We start from the raw sequence: 27,196 nt of genomic DNA on the forward strand, positions 1-27,196 counted from the left end.
TTTCTCAGGGATAAATACAGTACTCTACAGATCACTAGACTGTAAGCTCTTTATGGGCAGGGAATGGGTCTGTTAATTCCGGTGTATTATACTCTCCCAAGTGCTTAGTACAGTGCATAGTAAGTGCTCAATGTAAACCACTGATTGACGAGTGGTCTCAATTGGTTAACCTTAGAATATAGCAGCTCTTTTCCATTCCTTGAAACATTTTTTGTTGCTCATCCTTGAATCTTCCTCAGTGTCTGCATATCTTCTGTAACGCAGGATGACCAGTACTGAACCCAATATGGGAAGAATTTTCTTTGGTAATTACTTGAACTTTTCAGAAATCCAAAATCCAGTGTGTTGCAAATCATGCTATTATTCCATTACAAAACAGTATTATGGGGGATTGATGACCTAATCTTGTCTGAATAATTCTTAATATGAATAACTAAGAAATTGCCCCTGTCCCTCTGTAACTAGCCTGAATACAGGAACCCTAGTTTAATCTTAGACTGTCAGACTAGAGGGCATGAAGTAGCAATCATTAATGTCCATCTGTAGGAAGTGTAATGTATTGCTTAGGATTCCTTAACAGTGCTTTACAATTACAGAGTTCAGGGAGTAATACCACTGGGAATGTGCTAAAGTGCATGAAAATAATTTGGGTTGGCAGTCAATCACTGCATCTCTTAAGTTCAGAGATTACATGGGTATCTGAGCATGTATTGTGATTTAATTTTAGATTGGATTAGAAATTCAGGTTACTTCCCTGGATGTCCTACTTCTCATGGTGGCTGCTTATAATCGGGTTTAGTTGAGTTGCAGTGACACTGTTTTTAAGAAAGTGTGTACATGGGAGAAACTGAAAAGCATCCCCTCTCACCATGTTATAGCAGAAAGCCCCGGTACCTGAGAGCAGAGCTCTTTTCTAGAATATTGATTGTAAATTTTTACATTTCAATGGAAGTGATCAAAATACGAATCACAAAAATCAATCATATACCAAGACAGATAGGAAGGCAAGCCGAGAATTGGATTGTATCCCCTGGTAGATCTATTCTAAATATCAAGATTCCAATACAGAAATGCTGAAATGCACTGAGGCAGAAAAGAGGTCCTTGATTTTTGCTATCACTTCTTGAATTTAAATTAAATGGTGTGGTCAATTGATGACTGATTGCAAGAGAAACAGAGGTATTTTTTTCTCCGATTAATTTTTTGTTTGTTTCTATGCGTAGATATTTTATTGGAGGATGTTACCGATGGTACTATTCACAAAGATCACAAAGATGGCCGCAGTGTTAAAATTATTGTCTCCATAAGCAAGGGCTATGGTCAGTCAAAGGTATTAAACTTCTTCTCTATCCTGTATAATTGCAGATTATGAACTGTCCTTGAAGATGATCTCATTTTTTTTCCTAATCTCAGGTGATAAATATTAAACAAAACCATTTTTTTGTCTTTTGTCCTTTCCTTTTAACTGCTTATAATTTTAAGTTATTCCAACTACAACAGAATAATTCCACTTTATTATTCTTGTCCTTTATATGAACAGGTTATAGGATGCAGTCCATTGCTTTGTCTACCCAATTTCCTTTCTCCTCGGGTCATAAATCTGTGCTTAAATAGAAATAATTTACAGCCTTTGACAGTTCATTGTAATACTTTCAATTACGGTATATTACTGTTTGGAAGTTTATTAAATAATATATTTCTCAATGTAACATTGCTTTCTGGAAAAAAAATCAATTTGTCAGTCAGAAAATCAGAAAAAAAGTTGTTCTGATTTTATCCCAGCCTCTAAGAATGCTCAAATACCTTAGAGTAAGATCCCGAATAAACAGGTCATCATTTTTTTTTAGTTTTCAGGACAAAAATCTTACCTTCACCTTTCAGTTCACAAATGCTATTGAAGCAATCATCCCTCTTTGACAAATTCAAAAGAATCAGGGAATACATTTTTAACTGAAATTTATGATGAGAAGGAAAAAAAAATGCTTTAACGTTTTTGTTCCTCTCAATCTCAAAGGCATTAGAACTTTGATTTCACTCTATGATGGAACTTTGAAAGAACTGAAGCATTTACTTTGAAGCATGAGAGCTGGAACAAGGTGTCAGTGCCTTACAGTTTCTGCTAAATCTTTCCAAGGTGTCTCCTTTTCCCAAACTAGTCTTCCTCAAGAGACACTAATGGTCTCATTGAGCCTGAAGCATCCTCTGGTGTACCACCAGCTGCTTCACAAATAAATAGCTGTAGTCTTAGTCTCAACCAAAATAGCTCTGAAGGAAAGTTTTTGTGTCTTCAAGGGACTTCTGAAAGGTAATTTCAGAGGAGACTGTAGAATAATTGTTCTCAAACCTTTTTGGTCTGGAATGTTTGTAATCTCCATTCAGGGGAGTTGGTTTTTATCTTGGGTCATATCTTCATTTTCTCTTCATTCTTTAGGCTCACAAATCTCAAGCATACTTAATAACATCAATTGACTACAATCCCCTTCCAATTTTGAAACCAATAAACCATTTCCCATCCTCACAAGCCAAATGGCCAATGTTTCTTTACTCCTGTAATATTTATATTATTTCATTTTCTACAATTCCTACTAACTCCATGGCACTTTTCACTTTTCTAAAAAAAAAAAGCCTCTTTTCTAGTCTCTTTCCAAAATTATTTTGAGAATCTATTCCACTAGGAATGAGGTAATTTAACCTCTTCCGTGTAAAATGTTTTCAACTGTGGATAATAATGAGCTGTATTATCTGGGGATATCTGTGATGTCTGAGGATATTAAACTGTAATTAACCGTTAATTGAACAGCATCTAACCCTGGTTTAAATCTTTTATTCCTTTTCTGTAGGATCAGAAGTCTCAGGCATACCTAATAGGATCAATTGGTGTCAGTGGGAAGACCAAATGGGATGTTTTAGATGGTGTAATCAGACGGCTATTTAAGGTAGGATGTTTAAAAAAATTAAGTAATGATTAGTAGTAGTAATAGCATCTACTAAGTACTTAGAGTGCCCAAAGCTTTGTGCTAAGCACTGGGGAAAATACTGGGACAGAAGTGGACAATCAAGAGGCTCACAGTCTAAGAAGGTGGAAAGGGGAATGGCTACTCAGCAATTCAGTGGTTTGGAGGCTACCTCTTCTTCTAAGTCTTCCCCTTTCATATATATTTCTCTGCTTTCTTATATTATTATACCTTTCACATTCTTTTCTCCCCTACATTCTAAACACAGAGGACTTCTTAGCTCGTGTGTCTTCACTGCTCATGTATTTCTTGCAGTTCTTGACCCCTTCTTCTTTATGACACTTATAGCTGCTACGACCTTGTGTTTTCACCAAAGTGTTTTGGCTAGAAGGGGGTTAGGGATTTGGGAACTGTTATTTCCAAAATACAAGCCTGTCTGGACACAGTGCATTGTGATGTTGGAAGAAATTGTTTGTGGTCATATGCCTATGTGCCATATACATAATTTAAGCCATTACTAAGCATAATATTCAAGCATTCTACAATGTGGAGTTTTGCAAGAATGCAACTGTTTTTTAATTGTTGAACTAGAGGTAACTGTATTTTATATCCATACTCATTTTAATTATATTTACATTGACAGTTCTACTTAAATTGCATGAATTCAATCTCTAGGCTGATAGCTTTTGTGCCATTTTAGGAATACGTTTTCCGAATCGATACGGCCGCTAGCCTTGGTCTGAGCTCCGACTGCATCGCAAGCTACTGTATAGGAGATTTGATCAGAGCACATAGCGTAGAAGTGCCTGAACTGTTGCCTTGTGGATATCTTGTGGGAGAAAACAACATCATCACTGTGAACCTTAAAGGTAAAAAAAAAAAAAATAAATCCCATTTGCAGTTTTACAGTTTCTAATAATAGTAATAATGATAATAATGATAATTGTCATGTTTGTTAAGTGCTTACTATGTTCAGGGCATTGTACTAAGCACTGGGGTGGATACAAGCAAATTGAGTTGGAAACCGCCCTTGTTCCTTGTAGGGCTCACAGTCTCAATCCCCATTTTACAGGTGAGGTAACTGAGGCACATAGAAGTGAAGTGACTTGTCCAAGGTCACACAACAGACAAGTGGCAGAGCTGGGATTAGAGTCCATGACCTTCTGACTCTCAGGTCCAAGCTTTATCCTCTATGCCATGCTGCTTTATACCCATTCCCACAATTTTAATCAGTTTCCCATCCATTTGTCCTTTAAAATGGTATATCAATTAATGATATACCTTTTAGACAGTGAGCCCAATGTTGGGTAGGGACTGTCTCTATATGTTGCCAATTTGTACTTCCCAAGCACTTAGTACAGTGCTTTGCACATAGTAAGTGCTCAATAAATACGACTGATGATGATATTTAATGAACACTTACTGTGTGCAGAGCGTTGTATGACGTGCTTGGGAGAGTACAATACAATAGAGTAGGTAGACAGGTTTCTTGTCCATGAAAGCTTACAGGCTAGGATAGCCCCTCTTAAACAATCTTCCTGACCCGGAAATAGTCGTAGTAATCCTCACCTTCAAATATTCAAATCTTAACCAAGGAAATATTGAAGACTGGAATAAAGCTGAGGAAGCCATTTTGAAAAAAATATACAATCAGTCAAACTCTAGAGATTTAGAGAATCTCAAACTTCTCTGCTTCCTGACAACAGTTTTGTCGACTTGAAGAAACTTCTACATGTTCACATTAGGGACTGTCTCTATATGTTGCCAATTTGTACTTCCCAAGTGCTTAGTACAGTGCTCTGCACATAGTAAGCGCTCAATAAATACGATTGATGATGATTACGTTGCATCTCCATCCCCATCATCCCAGGACCTATATCTCCGGAATACTTTTACCTTCTTGTATTCATTCATTCAGTTAACTTTTATAAAGTGTCCACAGGTGCTAAAATCTACTAGGTATGTTAGGAACAAAATATGGAAGTAAAAAGCAATCTTTAAAGAAACACACAGTAACAAAAATTAAATGGCTAAAAGGGTTGAATGCAGTGCCTTATCTGGACCTGTGAGCAGAGCCTGTGGACAGATGACTGGATCCTATGGAAAGAGCACTGGAAGTGTGGAACAAACCCCAGAACTCCTAGGTAGAGCTCTGGGACCTGTGGATTGAGCACTGGGATCTGTAGGGAGAGCACTGGAGTCTGTGGAATTGAGCATTAGGACCTGTTGGTAGAACAGTGCTCTGGTCTTTTGGATAGAGCATTGGGACTTTTGGATAGAACCCCAGCACCTTTAAGCAAAACCCCAGGGAACCAAATAATTATGTACTACTTTCTCTAGTAATCATTAAAAAGAGCTTATGTCACAATACACAGCTCAAACGGGTTGAAGTAGCTGAGATCGTTGGATAATAAATAACATGTTTAACCTCTGCTTTACAATGAGCATCAGAACAGTGCAGATGGAGACAAGTCATCCTTTTCATTTCATTTCTCAGGGGTGGAAGAAAACAGTTTGGACAGTTTTGTTTTTGATACACTGATTCCTAAACCAATCACCCAGAGGTACTTTAATTTGCTGATGGAACATCACCGAATAATTCTGTCGGGACCCAGTGGCACGGGAAAAACGTACTTAGCTAACAAACTTGCTGAATACGTAATAACCAAGGCAGGCCGAAAAAAAACAGAGGATGCAATCGCCATTTTTAATGTGGACCACAAGTCAAGTAAGGTAAGTGGACAAAATTGATATGCATTAGAATGTATTTCTTAAAGGAACTCTTTTCTGTGAAGTTTTTTTGATGACTGATAATTCATGAGCCTTTTCATTTATTAATAAAAGAAATCATTTTGCTGTACACACCCATCTTCCATTGCATTATTAAATTGTAGAAAAAGTCTTAATCAATCGACCAGTGGTAATTATTGGTGCTTACCTTGTGTGGAGTACTGTACTAAGTGCTTGGGAGAGAACAGTACAACAGAGTTGGCAGACACATTTCCTGCCCACATTAAGTCTTTAGCCTAGCAGGATCGAGCCATCAGTCAATCAATCAATTGTATTTATTGACTACTTACTATGTGCAAAGCACTGAACTAAGCACCTGGGAGATTGTTGGATCTCCTTCATAGTCACCATTATCATCACTCGTGAGATTTATTGAGCTTCACTCTCTGTAGACCACTTTTCTAATCCCTGGGGAAAGTCCCCTTCTATCTTTTGCCCCAGATTAAAAATATTAAGAAGGGTGGGGATATTTCCACAGCGCTTTATTTTTTTATCTTTATTTTTTGTGAGCTCTTCAGGAATTGGAGTATGCACATATTAAGGACCATGTTCTAACAGTGAGCCCGTTATAGGGAAGGGATTGTCTCTGTTGCTGAATTGTACTTTCCAAGCACTTAGTACAGTATTCTGCACACAGTATGCCCTCAATAAATGCGATTGAATGAATGAATGTTCAGAATGTTCCTGTGGATACTTCTTAATATTTTTTACTTAGTTTTGAAATAATGATAATAATAATAATTATAGTAATGATATTTGGTACAAGGTTGGACACAGTATGATTGTTTTATTTGTTTTTCTGATATTCGCTAAGTGCTTACTATGTGCCAGACAATGTATTGAGCCCTGGGGTAGGTACAAGATAATCAGGTTGGACACAATATATATCCCATATGGGGCTCATAGCTTTAATCCTCATTTTACAGATAAGGTAACCGAGGCACAGAGAAGTTAAGTGACTAACCCAAGGTCACACAGCAGACAAGTTATGGACCCCAGTCGTCTGACTCCCAGGAATGTTCTAGGCCAATAGTGATTGTTATTGTTTCCTTTTGGTGTCACAGCCCCCCCGTCCCCCACCCTTAGATTTTGACCCCCTTGTGGGCTAAGGACTCTGGGGGAAGGGAAGAAGTGCCCCCGACCCCATCTAGCCTGAGACCTCTGGAAGATGTGTCCTAAAATCCAGGCCTGCCTCAGTTGGTCAGCCAGCACCCTAGCCCATAGCCCATATCCCTCTAGGCTGGAGGGTGGGTTGACACCACTGAAATGCAGCATTCTGGAATGGTCGTGGCCGATTCTCACCAAGAACTGAATAGCCTGAAATTGTTTGGTCTGGGAGTATTGTCCCCTCCAGGAAATGTTCAAAAGATTTCATGTTAACCTATTTGCTTGTTGACTAGAATCTAATCAATCAGTAATATATATTGAGTGCCTATTGTGTGCTCTAAGAATGTGTCTGTTTACTGTTGTACTCTCCCAAGTGCTTAGTACAGTGTTCTGTACACAGTAAGTGCTCAATCAATATGTTTGAAGGAATGAATTAATGGAGGGTTCTGTGTTTTTAGCCTATGCTTTAGATTGTGATGGATAGTATGTGAATTGTGATAATTTTGTATCTTCCCCAGTGTTTAACACAGTGTTTTGTGCATTGTGTGCACTGAATTCCTTTGAGGGATTGACTAATTGAAGGGAAGGAAGTCTAGGTCATAACTTGGAAGAACAGCCAATCTGATGGGAGACAAGCAAAAGGAACACATGCAAAGATTATATTATATCATTGTGCAAGGAGCAACAATTAGAGGGTAAATTTTAGGTATATGTATATTATGCACACTCTAGACTAGCTTAGTGTGGCAGGGAATGTTATCTGGCAGGGAATGGATCATTACTGTGCTTCACTCAGCTTCTACCAGATATCAGTTTAGGATCAAAACAATCCTTAACATTCTATCTAGAAGTAAGCAAAATCAAGCAATCAATCGGGGAACTGTGGCATAGTTGAAAGAACACGGGTCTTGGAGACGGGGGCCTGGGTTCTAATCCTATTGCTTGCTGTCTGCCCTTGGTCAAGTCCTCCTCTGTGCCCCAGTTTCCTCACCTGTAAAATGGGAATTAAATAGCTGAATTGCGTCTGACCTAATTAACGTTTACCTACCCCAGCACCTAGAAGAGGGTTGGACACATAGTAAGTGCTTATCAAATATGACAAAAAAAATGAGTGCTTACTCTGCACAGAGCACCATACTAAATACATGGGAGAGTACAGTATAACAGATTTGGTAATGTCCCCTGTCCATATGGAGCTTGCAATCTAGAAAAAAAGCTAATTAGAGGACAGAACATAGCAGCAGTAGTATTCGTAGAATGGCACTTTAAGTGAGATTTGGTGGCAAATCCCTTTTGGGATTGGTTTGGGATCAGTCAGGCTTTAAAGATCTAACAGGCCTGAACTCTGCCATTTTAGGAATTGTAACTCCTGACTGGAAACTCTGGGATCTTTTCAGATAGAATGTTAAGGGCTATTTTGATCACCATCGTAATTATTTAGGAAACTGTTGAGTGGATTAAGTTCCTTTAATCCGGTAGCTCTTCCTTTCCTTCAACTAGAAGAACCATAACCATTCATTCATTGTTAGTCAGTCAGTTGAACATATTTATTGAATGCTTACTGTGTGCAGAGCATTGTACTAGTGCTTGGGAAAGTACAATTTAACAGACACATCCCCTGTCAACAATGAGCTTGCAGTCTATAGGGAGAGACATAAAATTACATACATGTACATAAGTGCTGTGGGGCTGGTACGGGGTGGGGGGTGGTGGTGAATAAAGGGAGTGAATCAGAAGGCATAACTAATAGTCCTAAATTTAAAAAAAAGATAAATTAAACCACCACTGTAATTAATATTGTTTGTTTGAATGGTCAGTTGTTCGTTTTGAGTACTGTAATTGAAAATATTTTTTTCTGTCTCTTCTATTTGAATGTAAATTTTGCATTGTATTTTCCCAGGCACTTTGTATAGTGTAGTATAGTATAGCATAATGCACTGACTTCAGTGGTCCATACTACCGCTATTATGTCCTAGGATTCTTGATATTTGGGATCCTACAAAGGCATCACTTTGAGTATATAAACTCCTCAGTACTGCTGTAACTTAAGGAATCCCCTGTTATAACATTTTTTTCAGCATTCTTTCACAATAGCATTAGTGCATTTTAATGCTGGTATTTCTTAACAGAATTCCCTTATTTGGAAATAATATTGAAGAGTTCTCCTTGGTTGAAACTCCCACTCTCCCTTTTCAACCCCTCCCCCCCCCATCAAAAAAAAAATCCAGGATTCTTCTGGCTAAACCAGAACATAAGTTAAAAATACTGTCACAGGGTTCTGCTTGGTAACATTCAGATTTTAGTGAATTATATAACTCCACTCCTCCCAAGCCTACACTGAATTCTTATTCTCTCTTATATGAACAAATGTCAGAGCAAGCCAAAGCAAACTTAAGCATTGGCCTCAACTCTCACAACTGTTCACTCATTCATAGTGGAAAGAGCACAGGCTCAGGAGTCGGCGGGTCCTGGGTTCTAATCCCAGCTCCACCGCTTGTCTGCTCTGTGACCTTGGGCAAATCACTTCACTTCTCTGTGCCTCAGCTACCTCATCTTTTAAAATGGGGATTAAGACTGTGAGCCCCATGTGGGACAGGGACTGTGTCCAAATTGATGGACTTGTATCTGGCCCTGCTCTTAGTACAGTGCCTGGCACGTAGTAAGCATTTAACAAATACCATAAAAAAGAGCGCTTTTCTCACACTTCTTTCCAGCTAATGCTCTCCACACTGCCCAAAGTAACCTCCTCAGGATTCAACACACTCAGCTCAATCTTTTAATATACTGATCATGCCATTTACCTCCCTTGGAAAGCTCACAGAATGCCCCTTCTATACCTTTCCTCTCCAAACTCCTCAGAGAAGCAGCGTGGCTCAGTGGAAAAGAGCACAGGCTTTGAAGTCAGAGGTCATGGGTTCAAATGCCAACTCCGCCAACTACCAGCTGTGTGACTTTGGGCAAGTCACTTCACTTCTCTGTGCCTCAGTTCCCTCATCTGTAAAATGGGGATTAAGACTGTTAGCCCCCCGTGGGACAACCTGATATCCTTGTAACCTTCACAGTGCTTAGAACAGTGCTTTGCACATTGTAAGCACTTAATAAATGCCATCAAAAAAAATTGAGATGTTTACACCTGCTGCCTCCACTTCCGCTTCTCCAATTCCTTCCTTGACCCTGACCACTAAAGCAGTGTGGCTTAGTGTGGCTTACAAGCACTTAGTACAGTGCTCAAGCACTTAGTACAGTGCTCTGCACACAGTAAGCACTCAATAAATACGATTGATTGATTAGTGGAAAGAGCCCAGGCTTGGGAGTCAGAGGTCATGGGTTCTAATTCCGGCTCCACCACTTGTCAGCTGTGTGACTTTGGGCAAGTCACTTAACTTCTCTGTGTCTGTTATCTCATCTGTAAAATGGGGATTAAGATTGTGAGCCCCATGTGGGACAACCTGATCACCTTGTATCCTCTAGCGCTTAGAACAGTGCTTTGCACATAGTAAGCACTTAACAAATACCATCATTTTATTATTATTATTATTATCTGGCTTTGGCCCGCTTCACTCCATGGACGCTGCCCTCTATTGTTACCAAAGATTTCCTTCTTTCTACATCTAACCAACTCTCCTCCATCCTAATCTTCCTCAACCTCTCACCTGCCTTTGGCACTTGTGAAACACCCTCTTCTTCCGCAAATATTATCCAACCTTGGGTTCGCTGACATTGTCCAGTCCTGGTTCTCCTCCTAGCTCTGTGAGTGCTCATTCTTGGTCCCTTTCATGCACTCCTCTTCTGCCTCCCACCCCCTAACTGTGGGAGCCCCACAAGTTTCAGTTTTGGGTCCCCTTCTATTTGCCTTCTGCACCCATTTCCTTGGAAAACTCATGCCCTGCCACTGATTCAACTACTATCTCTACCCAGATAACTCCCCAATCTACCTCTCCAGCTCTGACCTCTCTTCTTCTTTACAATCTTGCGTTTTGCCCTCAGGACATCTCTATGCAGGTGTCCTGTCGACCCCTCAAACTTAACATGCTCCAAAAATATACCTTCCCACCCAAATCTCCCCACAGATTTCCCATCACTATTAGATAGCACCAGAGAAGCAGTGGGGCCTAGGGATAGAGCCTGTGCTTGGGAGTCAGAAGGACCTGTGTTCTAATCCTAGATCCTCCACCTCTCTGACATGTGACCTTGGGCAAGTCACTTCACTTCTCTGTGCCTCAGTTGCCTCATCTGTAAAATGGGGATTAATTGATACCGTGAGCCCCACGTGGGACATGGACTGTGTTCAACCTGATCAACTTGTATCTACCCCCGCGATAATACAGTGCTTGGCATGCAGTAAGCGCTTAACAAATACCATTACAAACAACGACAACAAAAAATCCTCCTGTTTGACAAGTCCATAGCTGTGGCATTATCCTCAATTCACCTCTCTCTTTTGAACTATATATCCAGTCTGTAATCAAATCCTAATAGTTCAATCATTCTGTCTGTATAATGCTTCCCTTCTTCTCCATCCAAACTGCTACCATGCTGGTAAGGGTTAAGGGTGCATCTGTGTTCGTGGAACAGAATATTTCAACCTGCCCTCCTAGGCAGCTGACACCGCTGTTCTCTCACATGCTTTAGAGTAGTAATAGTGGGTCTTAAGTGCTTACTGTGTGGAAAACACTGTACTAAGCACTTGGAAAGTACAAATTGGCAACCTATAGAGACAGTCTCTACCCAGCAATGGGCTCACAGTCTAGAAGGAGGAGACAGACAACCAACAAAACAAGTAGACAGGTGTCAATACCATCAGAATAAATAGAATTATAGCTATATGCACATCATTAATAAAATAAATGGAGTAATAAATATGTACAACTATACACAAGTGCTGTGGGGAGGGGACGGGATAGAGCAAAGGGGGATGATGGGGAGGGGAGGAGGAGGAGGAGGAGAGGAAAAAGGAGGGGGGCTCAGTCTGGGAAGGCCTTTTGGAGAAGGAGAGCTCTCAGTAGGGGTTTGAAGGGAGGAAGAGAGCTAGTTTGGCGGATGTGTGGAGGGAGGGCATTCCAGGCCAGGGGAAGGACGTGGGCCAGGGGTTGATGGAGGGACACGCGAGAATGAGGTACAGTGAGGAGGTTAGTGGCAGAGGAGCAAAGTGTGTGGGCTAGGCTGTAGAAGGAGAGAAGGGAGGTGAGGTAGGAGGGGGCAAGGTGGTGGATAGCTTTGAAGCCAAGAATGAGGAGTTTTTGCTTGATTCGAAGGTTGATAAGCAACCACTGGAGATTTTTGAGGAGGGGAGTGACATTCCCAGAGTGTTTCAGAGATAATCCGTCCAGCAGAGATAAGTATAGACTGAAGCAGGGAGAGACAGGAGGATGGGAGATCAGAAAGGAGCCTGATGCAGTAATCCAGTCAGGATAGGATGAGAGATATGAACCAGCATGGTAGCGGTTTGGATGGAAAGGAAAGGGTGGATCTTGGTGATGTTGTGGAGGTGAGACTGGCAGGTTTTGGTGAAAGATTGAATGTGTGGGGTGAAGGAGAGAGCGGAGTCAAGGATGACACCAAGGTTGCGGGCTTGTGAGACGGGAAGGATGGTAGTGCCATCTACAGTGACAGGAAAGTCAGGAAGAGGACAGGGTTTGGGAGGGAAGATAAGGAGCTCAGTCTTGGACATGCTGTGTTTTAGATGGCGGGAAGACATATAGATGGAGATGTCCTGACGGCAGAAGGAGATACGAGCCTGGAGGGAGGGAGAGAGAACAGGGGTCAAGATGTAGATTTGGGTGTCATCAGTGTAGAGATGATAGCTGAAGCCGTGGGAGCAAATGTTAGCCCATTTAGATTGCAACCTCGTCAAGGGGAAGGAACGTGTCTACCAGCTCTCTTTTATTGTACTCTTCCAAGTGCTTATTACAGCACTCTGCACACAGTTAAGCTCTCGATAGAGAATATTGATTAATTTATTGATTGAGCCTTATACTCTGCCACATTTCCTAACTGTAATGTATTTGAATGTCTGTCTCTCCCAATTGATTGTAAACTCCTTCAAAGCAGGGATTAGTACAGTTACTATACGCAATAAGCATTCAATCAATAAAATCGATTGATTGATTACTCAGTTTAAATTATTTTATTTTCCGTCTCTACCATTAGATTGCAGATACCTTGAGGGCAGGGAGTATGCCTGTTAACCCTGTTATGCACTCCTAAGTGGATAGTAGTAATAGTAATAATAAGCAGTAGTAGTAATAATATTGATGGTATTTGTTAAGTGCTTATTATGTGCCAAGCACTGTTCTGAGTGCTGGGGTAGGTACATGGTAATCAGGTTGTCCCACATGGGGCTCACAGTCTCCATTTTACAGATGAGGCAACTGAGGCAAAGAGAAGTTGTGACTTGCCCGAAGTCACATAGCTGACAAGTGGCAGAGCTGGGATTAGAACCCATGACCTCTGACTCCCAAGCCCGGGCTTTTTCCATTAAGCCAGACTGCTTCTCAATAGTAATAGTAGTCATAAAAGTAATGGTATTTGTTATGTAAAATACCCTGTACTAAAGCACTGGAAAATAAATGCACAGATAATTTTAGACAGAGTCGTAGTCAAGCGTTTGGCAAAAAACAAGTGCTCAAAAATTAAAATCCTATTGGATAATTGATTCAGTAAGCCTAGCTGTGGAAGTTAGGGGAAGGAGCAGGTCAAAAAGTATCATATCTTCTAATTACAGTAATAGTGAGCAGTTATATGGTATATCATTTAAAATCTGCTTGTGAATATACATTTAAATGTATTATTTAAAAAAATAAACAATAGCATTTTCCCATTTTTCTTCATCACTTTTTTTATTTTTGAAATTTAATTCATAGAGTGTTTCATAGGAAGGAATTCAGCAACATTTTTATTTGGCAAGTTTGTCGAGTTTTTTCAGCAAAATATTTCAAAAGACTTTGCCTCCTCCATCCTCAGAAGAGATGGATTTGTGCTACATTATTTGACCAGGGAAAGCTTCTGTTATTGCAATATAATGAAAAATAAGTCATTGCCAAGAGTGTTTGAACAGAACTAATGATGCTGGGAGACTGTGTTGGGAAGAAACCCTTGTTAAACCACAGAGGGATCAGTACAAAGAGAACCCAAAACATCCTGCCAAAGGAAAGCCTTTCACCAACTAGCAAATGTTTGTTGTTTTCTGTTTGTTTATAAGATATGACTGTGTTAGCAGAGTTGTTGGACACAAAGCATGGGGTTCACTGCCAATGCGTGGAATTTTCCAAACAATGAAAACATCTTTATTCCATTTTGAGGGCTTTTCGGTGTTAAGGATAGGCATTGACTGCATGGAATCACTTGGGTAACATGTGAATGGTGTATGAAATGAAGACTCTTACCCTGAGAACATTCAGACTGAGCTGGGTAATTTCAGAGGTGCTTTACATGATCCAGTACCCAGGAGACAAAGCCAAAACACACTTCACTGGCTCAGAAGATTCAAACAATGGGCCATCAAGAGAAAAATAACTATTTTTTTTTTTTGTGTTTCTGGCACTTCTGCACTTTCTATTCTGTCCCTCCTCCCATTCCCCAAATCTTGCACCAAATAAGCCAGCTGGAATATTTGTGACTGCAAGCAGCACAGAGAAGCAACACAGAAGCTCCATGGCATTTCATATAATTATTCCAGAAGATCGGGGTATTTAGTAAAGAGCAGGTGATCAGTAGAAACTGCTTGGGGGAAGAGATCAGAAAAGACACTTTGGGTTTGTCAGCTATGAACAGGGGCATCAGGGGCACAACAGCCCTAAAATCATTCTGAATTCTATCACGGGATTCAGTATTTCTGCCAACAGAGGACTGGGGACCTGACTCCAACTAATCCCACAGATGCTTTTCCCTGAGATCCATAATTTCCTCCATCAATCTCAGTCATCCATATATCTTGAAGAAATACCACCATTGTCAGTCAGCCTGAAGTCTGTAGTGCAATTTCGCCTCCCGCCTGAAATTTCTACCCCACTATTGCAAATGTCTAAGGACTACCATATTTAGTCACATAGTTACCTCCACTTCTTAAATGCCCAGCCCCCTATTTCTGAAGGAGAAAGAAAAAGAGTATTTTGTTGTACCACGAAATCATCAGCAGTGATACCTTTGTAGGCTCGCAGAAGAGGAGACAATACGAGAGGGTGTAGGTGTTCGTTCATTCCAAGAGCCAGTAACAAAGGCACAGAAAAGGGAGCTAATTTATTGTGCACCATTTTATGCCACACAAAGTGAATTAGAAATAAGATGCTGTCTAAACTGCTGTCTTACTCCTCCTTTTTTTCTTTCTTTTTTCTTCTCTCCTTAATTGTTGGACATAATTAGTATTAATAATATTTATTAGGCATTTACTTTGGGCAGAGCACTGTACTGACCACTATATCCTGGTTGTTAGCTTCCAATCTTCCCAGTTTTAAAGTTACAACAAATATGCAAAGAAGTGGAGTAATTGTATGAGTAAATAGGATTTATGTTGATGGTAAGGAACTATTTTGGTTTCTGACCTCTCCCGTCTGCATTGCCTAGACTCTTAGATCTCTATTCTTTGAGCCCTTAATATTCATCTAACCCACAGAACTTGTGTGCAAGTCAGTAATTTATTTTAATGTCTGTCTCCTCCTAAGGGCTGTAAGTTCCTTGTGGACTCAGAATATGTCTCCTAACTCTATTACATCACATTTTCCCAAATGCTTAATATAGTGCCCTGCACTCAGCAAGTGCTCAGTAAATACAATTGATGGATTTATTGATTGATTGATCACCTTTATTCAGCAAAGTCTTTTTAGTTTAATGAAATACAGGTGTTACGAGAGATTGTATTTAACAGTTGTAAATTATAAGTTGAAACTTTGACTAATTGTTCTGTGATGGCAGTGTAAAATACATATATTCTATGTGTGTGTGTGCACATATCTCAAAATGCTCAATAGTTTACAGAAATGTGAAAAGATTTTAATTATTTGGGTGAATCTAAGTGAAGTTATTATCTAATGAGAGAACAGGCAATCAGGAAAATTGTATAGCCATGGCAGTGATCTTGCCTGCGTACAGTAACAGTTACATGCGGAAAAGTTAACTATCAACCCTTAACCCATTTTACTATTTCTTTCCCCTCTCTCATTTTGCAATTTGGTGATTCACATAACTCTACACTAGATGAAATGCAGTATATACAGGACACAGGTGGTTAATACTAACAATAATAATGGTATTTATTAAGCACTTCCTATGTGCAAAGCACTTTTCTAAGCACTGGGGAGGTTACAAGGTGACCAGGTTGTCCCATGAGGGGCTTACAGTCTTAATCCCCATTTTTTACAGATGAGGTAACTGAGGCACAGAGAAGTTAAGTGACTTGCCCAAAGTCACACAGCTGACAATTAGCAGAACTGGGATTTGAACCCATGACCTCTGACTCCAAAGCCCATGCTTTTTCCACTGAGCCATGCTGAGTTGGGCAACTCTTCATTTTCACTCCTTCTAGGCAGAAAAATCTGTCCAGTTCTAGCTAAGCATTCTAAGCAGCTGTGAGAATGCAATTAAATACTTGAGATAGAATAGGAGAGTCAAGAAAGTTCCGGGCACACAGTAAGATCAATTGACTTGGAACCAGGAGTCTTAACTACAACTCTTCGCTAAATAGTACCCTCAGCATTTAACTTCCCATCCCCAGGTAAAATAAGGACAATAATTACTGAATTAATTTGCTGCTGCTGTGAATTTGAGATTATGGAGGATCTGATTCCGCTAGTGAAATTTAAGTTAATCACCCGCTCTTTTAAGGGATATTCATTTTCCCGGTCAATAAATCATCACCAGAAGCACTTCCTTGCTACATCAATTTTAATGAAAGAATGATTCAATTTGCTAAAAGTGAGAAGTGGATAGAGCGCAGGCCTTGGAGCCTGGGAATCAGAACGATCTGTGTACTATTCCCAGCTCTGACACCTGTCTGCTGTGTGACCTTGGGCAAATCATTTAACTTCTCTGAGCCTCAGTTACCTCATCTGTAAAATGGGGATTAAGACTGTGAGTGCACTGCAGGACCTGATTACCTTGTATCTACCCAAGAATTTAGGACTGTGCCTGGCACATAGTGCTTAACAAATACCACAAAAAAATGCTGGTAGACTCATTCACGGTATATCTTTGTGTGTGTGTGTGTGTGTGTGTGTGTGTGTGTGTGTGTGTGTGTTTTGGGGTTGGGGGGTTACAACAATTGTTAAATGCTTACTATGTGCCATGCACCGCATTAAGCATTGGGGTTGGACAGAGTCCATAGCTCCCATGGGGCTCACAGTCTTATTCACCATTTTACAGATGAGATAGCTGAAGCACAGAGAAATTAAATGACTTGACCAAGGTCACACGACAGACAAGTGACTTAGCTGGGATTAGAACCTAGTTCTTCTGAGTTCCAGGCGTGCGCTTTTTCCATAAAACCACAATGCCTCCTTATTGTGTGATTTAAATGAAATGTGCTTGATTTGGCTAAAATATAATTCAGTATTCAAGATACTATATGGTGTATGAGTTTACATTTTCTAGCAATTGTTTAACTTGACTTCATATTTCTTTAAGGAACTGCAGCAGTATTTAGCTAATCTTGCTGAACAGTGCAGTGCTGACAATAATGGTGCAGACATCCCTGTTGTAATAATTCTAGATAATCTCCATCATGTCGGCTCTTTGAGTGACATCTTCAACGGTTTTCTCAACTGTAAATACAACAAATGGTATGTGAAGTGTTAACATTTTCTCAGCCTTGCCTTACAGTCAAAATAATACAGATTCTTATTGTAGTTGAACGGTGAACATGATGAATGGCCCCTACGTCTTTTACCATTGTTCAGTTCAATGTAGACCTGGCATTACTTCAGTAGCCTCACAATGCCAGTGTAAAATTCAATATTCTCAATCCCGAGGCAACCGAAGGATGCCCTGGTTGGCAAGTCATGGAGCTATGGGCGATGCCAGCGGAAACAGGCATTCTTCACCTCTGGGGAATGACCAAAAACAGATGGTGTAGTGTACAATGGATCAAATTAAAAGCTAAAATAGACCTGAGGAAAAACCTTTCTAAGTGTACGAACGCAGAAATGGCCATGAACAGGGAATGGCAAAGCTGCTATCAATTCATTTTGATTCTGACACTGAAGATAGAACTCATCAAAATATTCTGTTCTTCCTGGGCCATTTGCCCAAATAGATTGTGGTCCTCTAGAGGTCAAACAACTAGAAATACTGAAAATATAGCAGTTACTTTTGTCTTTTATTTTATTTGGAAAAATATGCAGGGTATGTCCTTCTAAAAATGGCTTTGTGTTGCTCATTTGTTTCAATGATTTTCTTCAATTGTATTTATCTCAACATTTTTTTTCAGCCCCTATATTATTGGAACAATGAACCAAGGCGTGTCATCATCGCCAAATCTAGAGCTGCATCACAACTTCAGGTAAAGATTATTACTTTTTTTTTTCTTCTGGAAATGGTCACATCCTCATAGGGTAAATTTTGGTGTGAAATTCTCATTTCTTTCTCCTGAAACTCTCCCTCTAACAGATGCTGTTTGAGACATTTTCCCTGTAACCTTTGAAAGTGTGCATTTGTTTGGGCTTTTTTATTGCTTATAAGCTCTCTGTGAAAGTCCCTGAAGAATGCAAGAGTGCTCTAGTTGCTACACTGCTCATGAAATACTGAGTTCATGTATTCCCTATGCAGCCCTATCGCGTGTGAGCTTCCTGTGGTTCAGACATCAGTGGCCCTGAATTTCCCATTTTTGCATCCATTCTTTTTTTGCTTTAATTATTGTAAATTGACTTTTAGTTTAATTGGGCAAATGATTGTGTACTTTTCATTTCAAAGAGAAATGCATCAGGGAAGCAGCATGTTGTAGCCGACAGAGCGTAGGCCTGGGAGTTATTCATTCATTCATTCAATCGTATTTATTGAGCGCTTACTGTGTGCAGAGCACTGTACTAAGCGCTTGGGAAGTACAAGTTGGCAACCTATACAACTGAACAGCGGGCTCACATTCTAGAAGACCTGAGTCAGAAGTCAGAAGGACCTGAGTTCTAGTCCCGGCTCGCCACTTGTCACCCGCTGTTGGGTAGGGACTGTCTCTATATGTTGCCAACTTGTACTTCCCAAGCGCTTAGTACAGTGCTCTGCACACAGTAAGCACTCAGTAAATATGATTGAATGAATGAATGATCTGCTGTGAGACCTTGGGCAAATCACTTCACTTCTCTTTGCTTCAGTTACCTCATCTGTTGAATTGGGTATAAAACTGTGAGCCCGTTGTTGTGTAGGGACTGTCTCTATATGTTGCCAACTTGTACTTCCCAAGTGCTTAGTACAGTGCTCTGCACACCGTAAGTGCTCAATAAATACGATTGAATGAATGAATGAATGAACTGGGAGCCCGTTGCGGGACAGGGACTGTGCCCAACCTGATAAGCTTGTATCTACCCAAGCACTTACAGCAGTGCTTGACACATAGTAAGAACTTAACAAATACCATTATTACTAGTAGTAGTGTCATTTTGTCTGGTTTTTGATTTATAAGCATAATCTGACAGTGATTCTTCCTCTGTATAGGTGGGTCCTATGTGCTAATCACACAGAACCAGTGAAAGGTTTTCTGGGTCGATATCTGCGAAGGAAACTGATTGAGACTGAGCTAGAAAGGAATATTCGCAATACTGACCTCATCAAAATTATAGACTGGATTCCTAAAACGTGGCATCACCTCAACAGCTTTTTAGAAACTCACAGTTCTTCGGATGTGACCATTGGTGAGTATGAGAAATATGATTTGTCTTTCTCAAAGAACTGGGTGTGCTTGGTAAGGATGGGCAGACTGCATGGAAGAAAATAAGAATCAAAGCCAATTTTTTTTTTGCAAGGTTGAGAACATCCATATTGGCTTCTTGTGTACTTCTTAGCTTCTGCTGGGTTCAGAAGCCTTTGCCAAAGAAGACCTCACTTTTGAGGGTTTTTCCTTAAACCAGAAACTACATTCAGTTATCACAGATAACTGTGCTGTATTTGAACATTTTATGAAAACAATTAAGTGAGCTATTCATTCAAGCAAGCCTTTTGAGGGTTACTTTTTTCTTGAATTTGTGTTCCAGTACAGGTTTGCATCCCTTTTTTAACATCATTAAATTATGCATCACCACTTGTCTGCTGCAAGATCTCGGGCAAGTCACTTAACTTCTCTGTGCCTCAGTTATCTGTAAAATGGGGATTAAATCCCTCTCCCTCTCATTTACTCTGTGAGCTCCATGTGGTAGAGGGCCTGCATCTAACCCGATTATCTTGTATTTGCCCTAGCGCTTAGAACTGTGCTTGACATTTAGTAAGAACTGAACAGATACCATTATTATCATTATTATTATTATTATTATTGTTTTACCTTTTCCATGTTCAGATTCCCTAGTTTACCTTATACATGAATCTAGTGTGGCTTCCCATCAGATATGGGTACTCACTTTGAGTCCATCTTCAATTTTAATGCTAAAATTCTTAAGGCTACATTTACCAAGTTAATTTTTTTCAAGTTTTCACATACCCAAGAGGGTGATTTAGAGGATGAAGCAACTTGGAAAGATGAACTCAAATTAAAAAATGATTATGAAAATACTATAAAACATGTTCTCAAATTATTTAGTCAACCTTCATCTACCTTGTTCACTTCATCAAAATGAATCGGGTTGTTGTTTCTTTAATGCTGTTGCAATAGCTAATCAATATGTTTTCTCTTTCCTTAGGTCCCCGCCTTTTCCTTCCTTGCCCAATGGATGTAGATGGCTCTAGAGTATGGTTCACTGATCTCTGGAACTATTCTTTGATACCATATCTTCTGGAGGCAGTGAGAGAGGGCCTTCAGGTATGAAATCATTTGATGTTTCCTTCCTTAGTGATAATGGGGAAAAAAAAAGTCAGTTTAATTAATTTGTGCTTCAGGTACACCTATGGATATTTTGGGTCTTTATTTGATAGTAATTCCATATGCTTACACCTGTTAGGCATCCTGGTTTCGATGGCAAGACACACACTACGGGCTCAGTTCCCAAAGCCTCTGCTTTTAACTTCCTGAAGGCAACCCTCAGGAAGGTTTATTGCTGTATTGTATTTACTGTTATATTGTACAAGCAGTCAGTAAAGGGCTCTGCACACACTAAACGCTCAATAAATATAACTGAATGAATGAATGAACTCTCACCAGAACTTTACAGCAAATCTAGGAACAAAGTGGTCATTTCTGACAACACATTTTGTGAAAGTTGATGGAATATTATAGACTGTAGACTATTTGGCCTTTAATTGAAGCCATCAGCCACATCGTATTAGTCCACTTGAAAACTGGCCATTGAGACTCCCTTATGCTCTGTTGTCAGTTGTGACAGTTTGTGGCAGTGGCATTGGGGACAGCTCCGTTACAAAGTGTCACAATAGGGATGTGGAAAAGAGTCAGGTGATACTATCTACCCTCCTTTTTATCATTTCATTTTGCTTTATCCTCCTCTTCCTCCTCTCCCCCTGTCCTTTTCATTCTTTCATTCATTCAGTCATATTTATTGTGCACTTACTGTGTGCAGAGCACTGTACTAAGCACTTGGGAAGTACAAGTTGGCAACATATAGAGACGGTCCCTACCCAACAACGGGCTTACAGTCTAGAAGGGGGAGACAGACAACAAGACAAAACATGTGGACAGGTGTCAAGTCATCAGAATAAATAGAAGTAAAGCTAGATGCACATCATTAACAAAATAAATAGAATAGTAAATATACACAAGTAAAATAAATAGAGTAATAAATCTGTACAAACATATATACAAGTGCTGTGGGGAGGGGAAGTAGGTAGGGTGGGAGGATGGGGAGGAGAGGAAAAAGGGGGCTCAGTCTGGGAAAGGGGGCTCAGTCATTACAGGTTATACCTGTAGCTATATCCCATTTCCTGGTAAGTTTAGCGTGAACAAAACTGAGCCAGAGAAAAAAAGACGAAACCTCCAGGGAGTATGAAACCTCCAGGAGGGCCACTTAAGCCACTACAGAAGTGATGATGGTATGAAAGTCTTAACTTTCAAGCACTATGATTTTCTGTGGGCATGCATGTAGGTGTGTGTGGGTGTGTGTGGGTGATGAGTGTGTGTGTGTGTGTGTGTGTGTGTGTGTGATGAGTGGTGCTACAGAATGGGATTGTGCAAAAATATGTGTGCAAGCAGTGAGGGACATCATTAAATACTCCTTAATAGTAACAATAATAATGATGGCATTTGTTAAGTGCTTACTATGTGCGAAGCACTGTTCTAAGTGCTGGCTTTAGTGTTCCCTATCACGGGGTTTTGGGAGAACACAACTGTGGGACAAAACCAACTTCCTCATCTGTATATATGTATATATGTTTGTACACATTTATTACTCTATTTATCTTCCTTGTACATATCTATTCTATTTATTTTATTTTGTTAATATGTTTAGTTTTGTTCTCTGTCTCCCCCTTCCAGACTGTGAGCCCACTGTTGCGTAGGGACTGTCTCTATATGTCGCCAACTTGTACTTCCCAAGCACTTAGTACAGTGCTCTGCACACAGTAAGCGCTCAATAAATACAATTGATTGATTGATGAGTGTGTATGGCTATGTTTGTGTGTGTGTGTGTGTGTGTATGTGTGTGAAATTCCCATTCATCTCTCCCTCTGTGTATCTTTCTTTCTCTCTTTGTGTCTCTCTTTCTCCCTCCCTCTCACACTCATCTCTTTCTAAATTCCCTCACTCTTGTGTGCCTTGCTGTTTTCCTCCCTGTCTTTTCCTATTATTTTTGGCCCCATCAATTAGAAATCATAACCTATGCCTCTTTACAATCTGGAAATAGAGTCCCTTTATCTATGAGACACTTGAAAAACAGAATGCTAAAGTATCCTTGTAAATGAAATGTTCTTGGTTGTTCAAAAAAATAGAAGACAAGAAAGTGTTAGGGGCTCCTCGAAGACAGTTCCTAAAATAAAATAGTTGAAGGAAAGATGTATTTTTAAATTCCTATCTCCAAATGCCACTGCATACATTTGTGATTTATCTTGAGATCACAGTGAACATCTTTAACGTTACTTATACTTTCTCAAATAACACCCTTGCCCTTATTTGGATTTTTTTCATCTACCTGCTGTTTTCCAATTTCTGGAGTCTACCTCTGAACCATGACTCTTTCCAGACTACAATAGTAATAATAATGATGGTATTTGTTAAGCATTTACTACGTGCCAAGCACCATTCTAAGCTCTGGAAGGTCTGGACTCAATCAATCGATCGTATTTATCGAGTGCTTATTATGTGCAGAGCACTGTACTAAGCGCTTGGGAGGGTATAATGAAACAGAATTAGCAGACATGTTCCCTGTTCATCATAAGCTTACAGTCTAGAGGGGGAGACAAACATTAATGTGAATTTATGTGGAAAGAAAAAGGCTGAGAAGGTACATCTACAGAATCATAAAGGATGTGGATGAGGCCAAGCCAGAACTGCAGTTCAACAAATTTCACAGCAAAGCTTGAGAAGCAGCATCCTCCTGGATAGAGCATGAGCCTCGGAGTCAGAAGGACCTGGATTCCAATTCTGGCTCTGCCACTTACATGCTGTATGACTTTGGGCAAGTCACTTTACTTCTCTGTTCCTGTAAAATGGGGAATAAGACTTTGAGCCCCATGTTGGATATGAACTGCATCCAACCCAATTAGCTTGTATATGCCCCAGCACTTATTACAGTGCCTGGCACATAGTAAGTGCTTACCAAATACAAACAACAAAAACAAAAAAGGTACACAGAAGATGCCAAGCAAATGGAGTTTGGTATCCCAGACAATTGTGCAGGACAAAACTGTCTCTAGTTTCAATTGGGTTTGATGCAATCCACGATTGGAAGATGAATGACTGGTTACTAGAAGGCAAGTTAGAGATTAGAGAGAGCAGTTAAGGTTCTTAATTAAGATAGCGCCTTCCTAATCATTAGGTCGGCTGACAAAGAGCTAAACTCTCATGCAGTGTTCCTAAGATAAGAGTGAGTGCTGAGTTGATTGGCCTTTTTATCTGACCCCCAAATAGCATTAAAGTGTTCATTCTTCAAGCACTCTCTTTAGGATTCATAAGTCTGCCACTATTCTCAATATAACCATTCTGCTATTTTTTTCAGTCTGAATAGTAATGCTTAGCTGACCTTGCTCCAGGTGAAAAACCTGACCTGGAATCTTTGAAAAATGGTGCATACAATCCTCAACTTACTACTGTCAGAGTTATGACAAGTGGCATGGACAGTATCTCTGAATTTATGCCCTAAATATTTTCAAGTTTACAACATTGGATCCGGCTTTACGACACTAAGCTCATAAATTCCACATCACATAATGCACTAGGCTCTGGGGCTGCTAAATCAAAGGCTAGATTGGGTCAGGCCAGGCCACTAGTTGCTCCTGAAGCACCGTCTGCAGTGCTGTCATTCATTCATTTAGTCATATTTACTGAATGCTTACTGGTGCAGAGCACTGTGCTAAGTGCTTGGGAGAGTACACTATAACAATAACCAGTTGCATCCCTGCCCACAAGAAGCTTACAGTCCAGAAGAGGAGACAGACATTAATATACCTACATACAGTCAGCCAGTCAGTCATATTTATTGAGTGCTTACTGTGTGCAGAGCACTGTACTAAGCATCGTTGCACAGTACAACAAGCAGACACGTTTCTTGCCCACAGTGAGTTTAGAATCTAGAGGGGGAGATAGATATTAATATAAATAAATTACAGATATGTATATATGTGCAGCTTAATGGCAGAAGCTGAAACCTGTTCTCAGATCCCATAGCGTAGGACTATCCCTTCCCAGTCGGCTCCCTACTTCTCCTATTTGTATAATAGGAGCAGGGATTGTGTCCAAACCGATTGACTTGGGTAGCGCTTAGGGCAGTGCTTGACACTAGTAAGCACTTAATAAATTAAATTGATAATAATACTGACGATAAAAACAACAATAATGATAATAGTAGTAGGTATAGCTGGTTTAGATAGCTAGTGCAGACCGCAGAAGCTACTGAAGCAGCGTCTTCTGGGTTATTTTGTGATAGCGCTTTTCTGCTGTGTGACTTTAGCAAGACACTTCACTTCTCTGTGCCTCATCTATGAAATGGGGTATAAGACCATGAGCCCTGATTTGCTTGTATCTACTCTAGTGCTTAGTACAGTTCCTGGCACAGAGTAAGCACTTAACAAAACCATAATAATAATAATGATGATAATAATAATAATAAATGGCACTGCATGGCACCTTGTGGCTGTCAAAACCTATAAACTCCTTGAGGGCAGGGATCATGTCTCCCAACTCTGTTGTATTGTACTTTTCCAATCAGTCAGTAGTATTTATTGAGCACTTAACAGTGTGCAGAGCACTTATTAAGCACTTAGGAGAGTAAATTTAGCAGGGTTGGTAGACACATTTCCTGCCCACAGTGAAGCCCATTGTGGACAGGGATAGTGTCTCTTTGTTGATGAATTGTTCTTTCCAAAATCTTAGTACAGTGCTCTGCACATAGTAAGTACTCAATAAATATGATTGAATGAATGAACTTATAAGTGCTTGATATAGTGCTCTGTACACAGTAAGCACTCAATAAATACCATTAATTGATTAATTGATAGCTAGGAAGTCAATCTGAAGTGAGAAGCAGGATGGCTTAGTGGAAAGAGCATGGGATTTGGAGTCAGAGGTTCTGAGTTCTAATCTCATCTCTGCCATTTTATTGTTATGGTATTCATTCATTCATTCATTCAATCATATTTATTGAGCGCTTACTGTGTGCAGAGCACTGTATTAAGCACTTGGGAAGTACAAGTTGGCAACTTATAGAGACGGTCCCTACCCAACAGTGGGCTCACAGTCTAGAAGGGGGAGACAGAGAACAAAACAAAACATATTAACAAAATAAAATAAATACAATAAATATGTACAAATAGAGTAATAAATATGTACATACATATATACAGGTGCTGTGTGGAGGGGAAGGAGGTAAGGCGGGGGGGATGGGGAGGGGGAGGAGGGAGAGAGGAAGGAGGGAGCTCAGTCTGGGAAGGCCTCCTGGAGGAGGTGAGCTCTCAGTAGGGCCTTGAAAGGAGGAAGGGAGCTAGCTTGGTGGATGTGCAGAGGGAGGGCATTCCAGGCCAAGGGGATGACGTGGGCCAGGGGTCGACGGCGGGACAGGCGAGAACGAGGCACGGTGAGGAGATTAGCGGCAGAGGAGCAGAGGGTGCGGGCTGGGTTGTAGAAGGAGAGAAGGGAAGTGAGGTAGGAGGGGGCGAGGTGATGGAGAGCCTTGAAGCCGAGGGTGACGAGTTTTTGACTGATGTGTAGGTTGATTGGTAGCCACTGGAGATTTTTGAGGAGGGGAGTAACATGCCCAGAGCGTTTCTGGACAAAGACAATCCGGGCAGCGGCGTGAAGTATGGATTGTAATGGGGAGAGACAGGAGGATGGGGGATCGGAGAGGAGGCTGATACAGTAATCTAGACGGGATAAGATGAGAGCTTGAATGAGCAGGGTAGCGGTTTTGATGGAGAGGAAAGGGCAGATCTTGGCAATGTTGCAGAGGTGAGACTGGCAGGTTTTGGTGACGGATTGGATGAGAGGGGTGAATGAGAGAGCAGAGTCGAGGATGACACCAAGTTTGCGGGCTTGTGAGACGGGAAGGATGGTAGTGCTGTCAACAGTGATGGGAAAGTCAGGGAGAGGGCAGGGTTTGGGAGGGAAGACAAGGAGTTCAGTCTTGGACATGTTGAGTTTTAGGTGGCGAGCAGACATCCAGATGGAGATGTCCTGAAGGCAGGAGGAGATGCGAGCCTGGAGGGAAGGGGAGAGAGCAGGGGCAGAGATGTAGATTTGGGTGTCATCAGCGTAGAGATGATAGTTGAAGCCGTAGGAGCGAATGAGGTCACCAAGGGAGTGACTAAGTGCAGTGTCTCCAACTTGGCTACCATGTGAGCTTGGGGAAGTCTCTTAAATGGTCTGTCCATCAGTTACCTCACCTATAAAATGGGGTTCCTATGTGGAACAGAGACCGTGTCCAACCCTAATATCTTGTATCTACCCCTGCACTTTGTACAGTCACTGGCTCATAGTAAGCACTTAACAAATTCCATTTAAAAAAAAATAGCATGAAAGACTAGTTCCTAGTGAAGTCTCCTATTCTCAGAGAAAATTCAACTCATTAAGTGGAATGACAGCGAAAGAAGCCAAGTTAATCTTTTTTTCAGGTGCATTT

General features: G+C 40.5%; 1 protein-coding gene across 2 annotated transcripts in view; it reads left to right on the forward strand.

Moving 5' to 3' along the window:
* NAV3 (neuron navigator 3) overlaps positions 1 to 27,196 on the forward strand; it is a 783,489-nt gene that overhangs the window by 745,415 nt on the left and 10,878 nt on the right. For both annotated transcript variants that reach the window (XM_038756254.1, XM_038756255.1), the window contains 8 exons: positions 1,224 to 1,330; positions 2,841 to 2,936; positions 3,655 to 3,823; positions 5,452 to 5,687; positions 17,469 to 17,623; positions 18,271 to 18,342; positions 19,488 to 19,684; positions 20,663 to 20,781. In XM_038756254.1, the coding sequence (XP_038612182.1) occupies positions 1,224 to 1,330; positions 2,841 to 2,936; positions 3,655 to 3,823; positions 5,452 to 5,687; positions 17,469 to 17,623; positions 18,271 to 18,342; positions 19,488 to 19,684; positions 20,663 to 20,781 (1,151 nt within the window). The remainder of the gene's footprint in view (positions 1 to 1,223; positions 1,331 to 2,840; positions 2,937 to 3,654; positions 3,824 to 5,451; positions 5,688 to 17,468; positions 17,624 to 18,270; positions 18,343 to 19,487; positions 19,685 to 20,662; positions 20,782 to 27,196) is intronic.

Source organism: Tachyglossus aculeatus, chromosome 14, assembly GCF_015852505.1.
Source record: "Tachyglossus aculeatus isolate mTacAcu1 chromosome 14, mTacAcu1.pri, whole genome shotgun sequence".
Taxonomy (NCBI): Eukaryota; Metazoa; Chordata; class Mammalia; order Monotremata; family Tachyglossidae; genus Tachyglossus; species Tachyglossus aculeatus.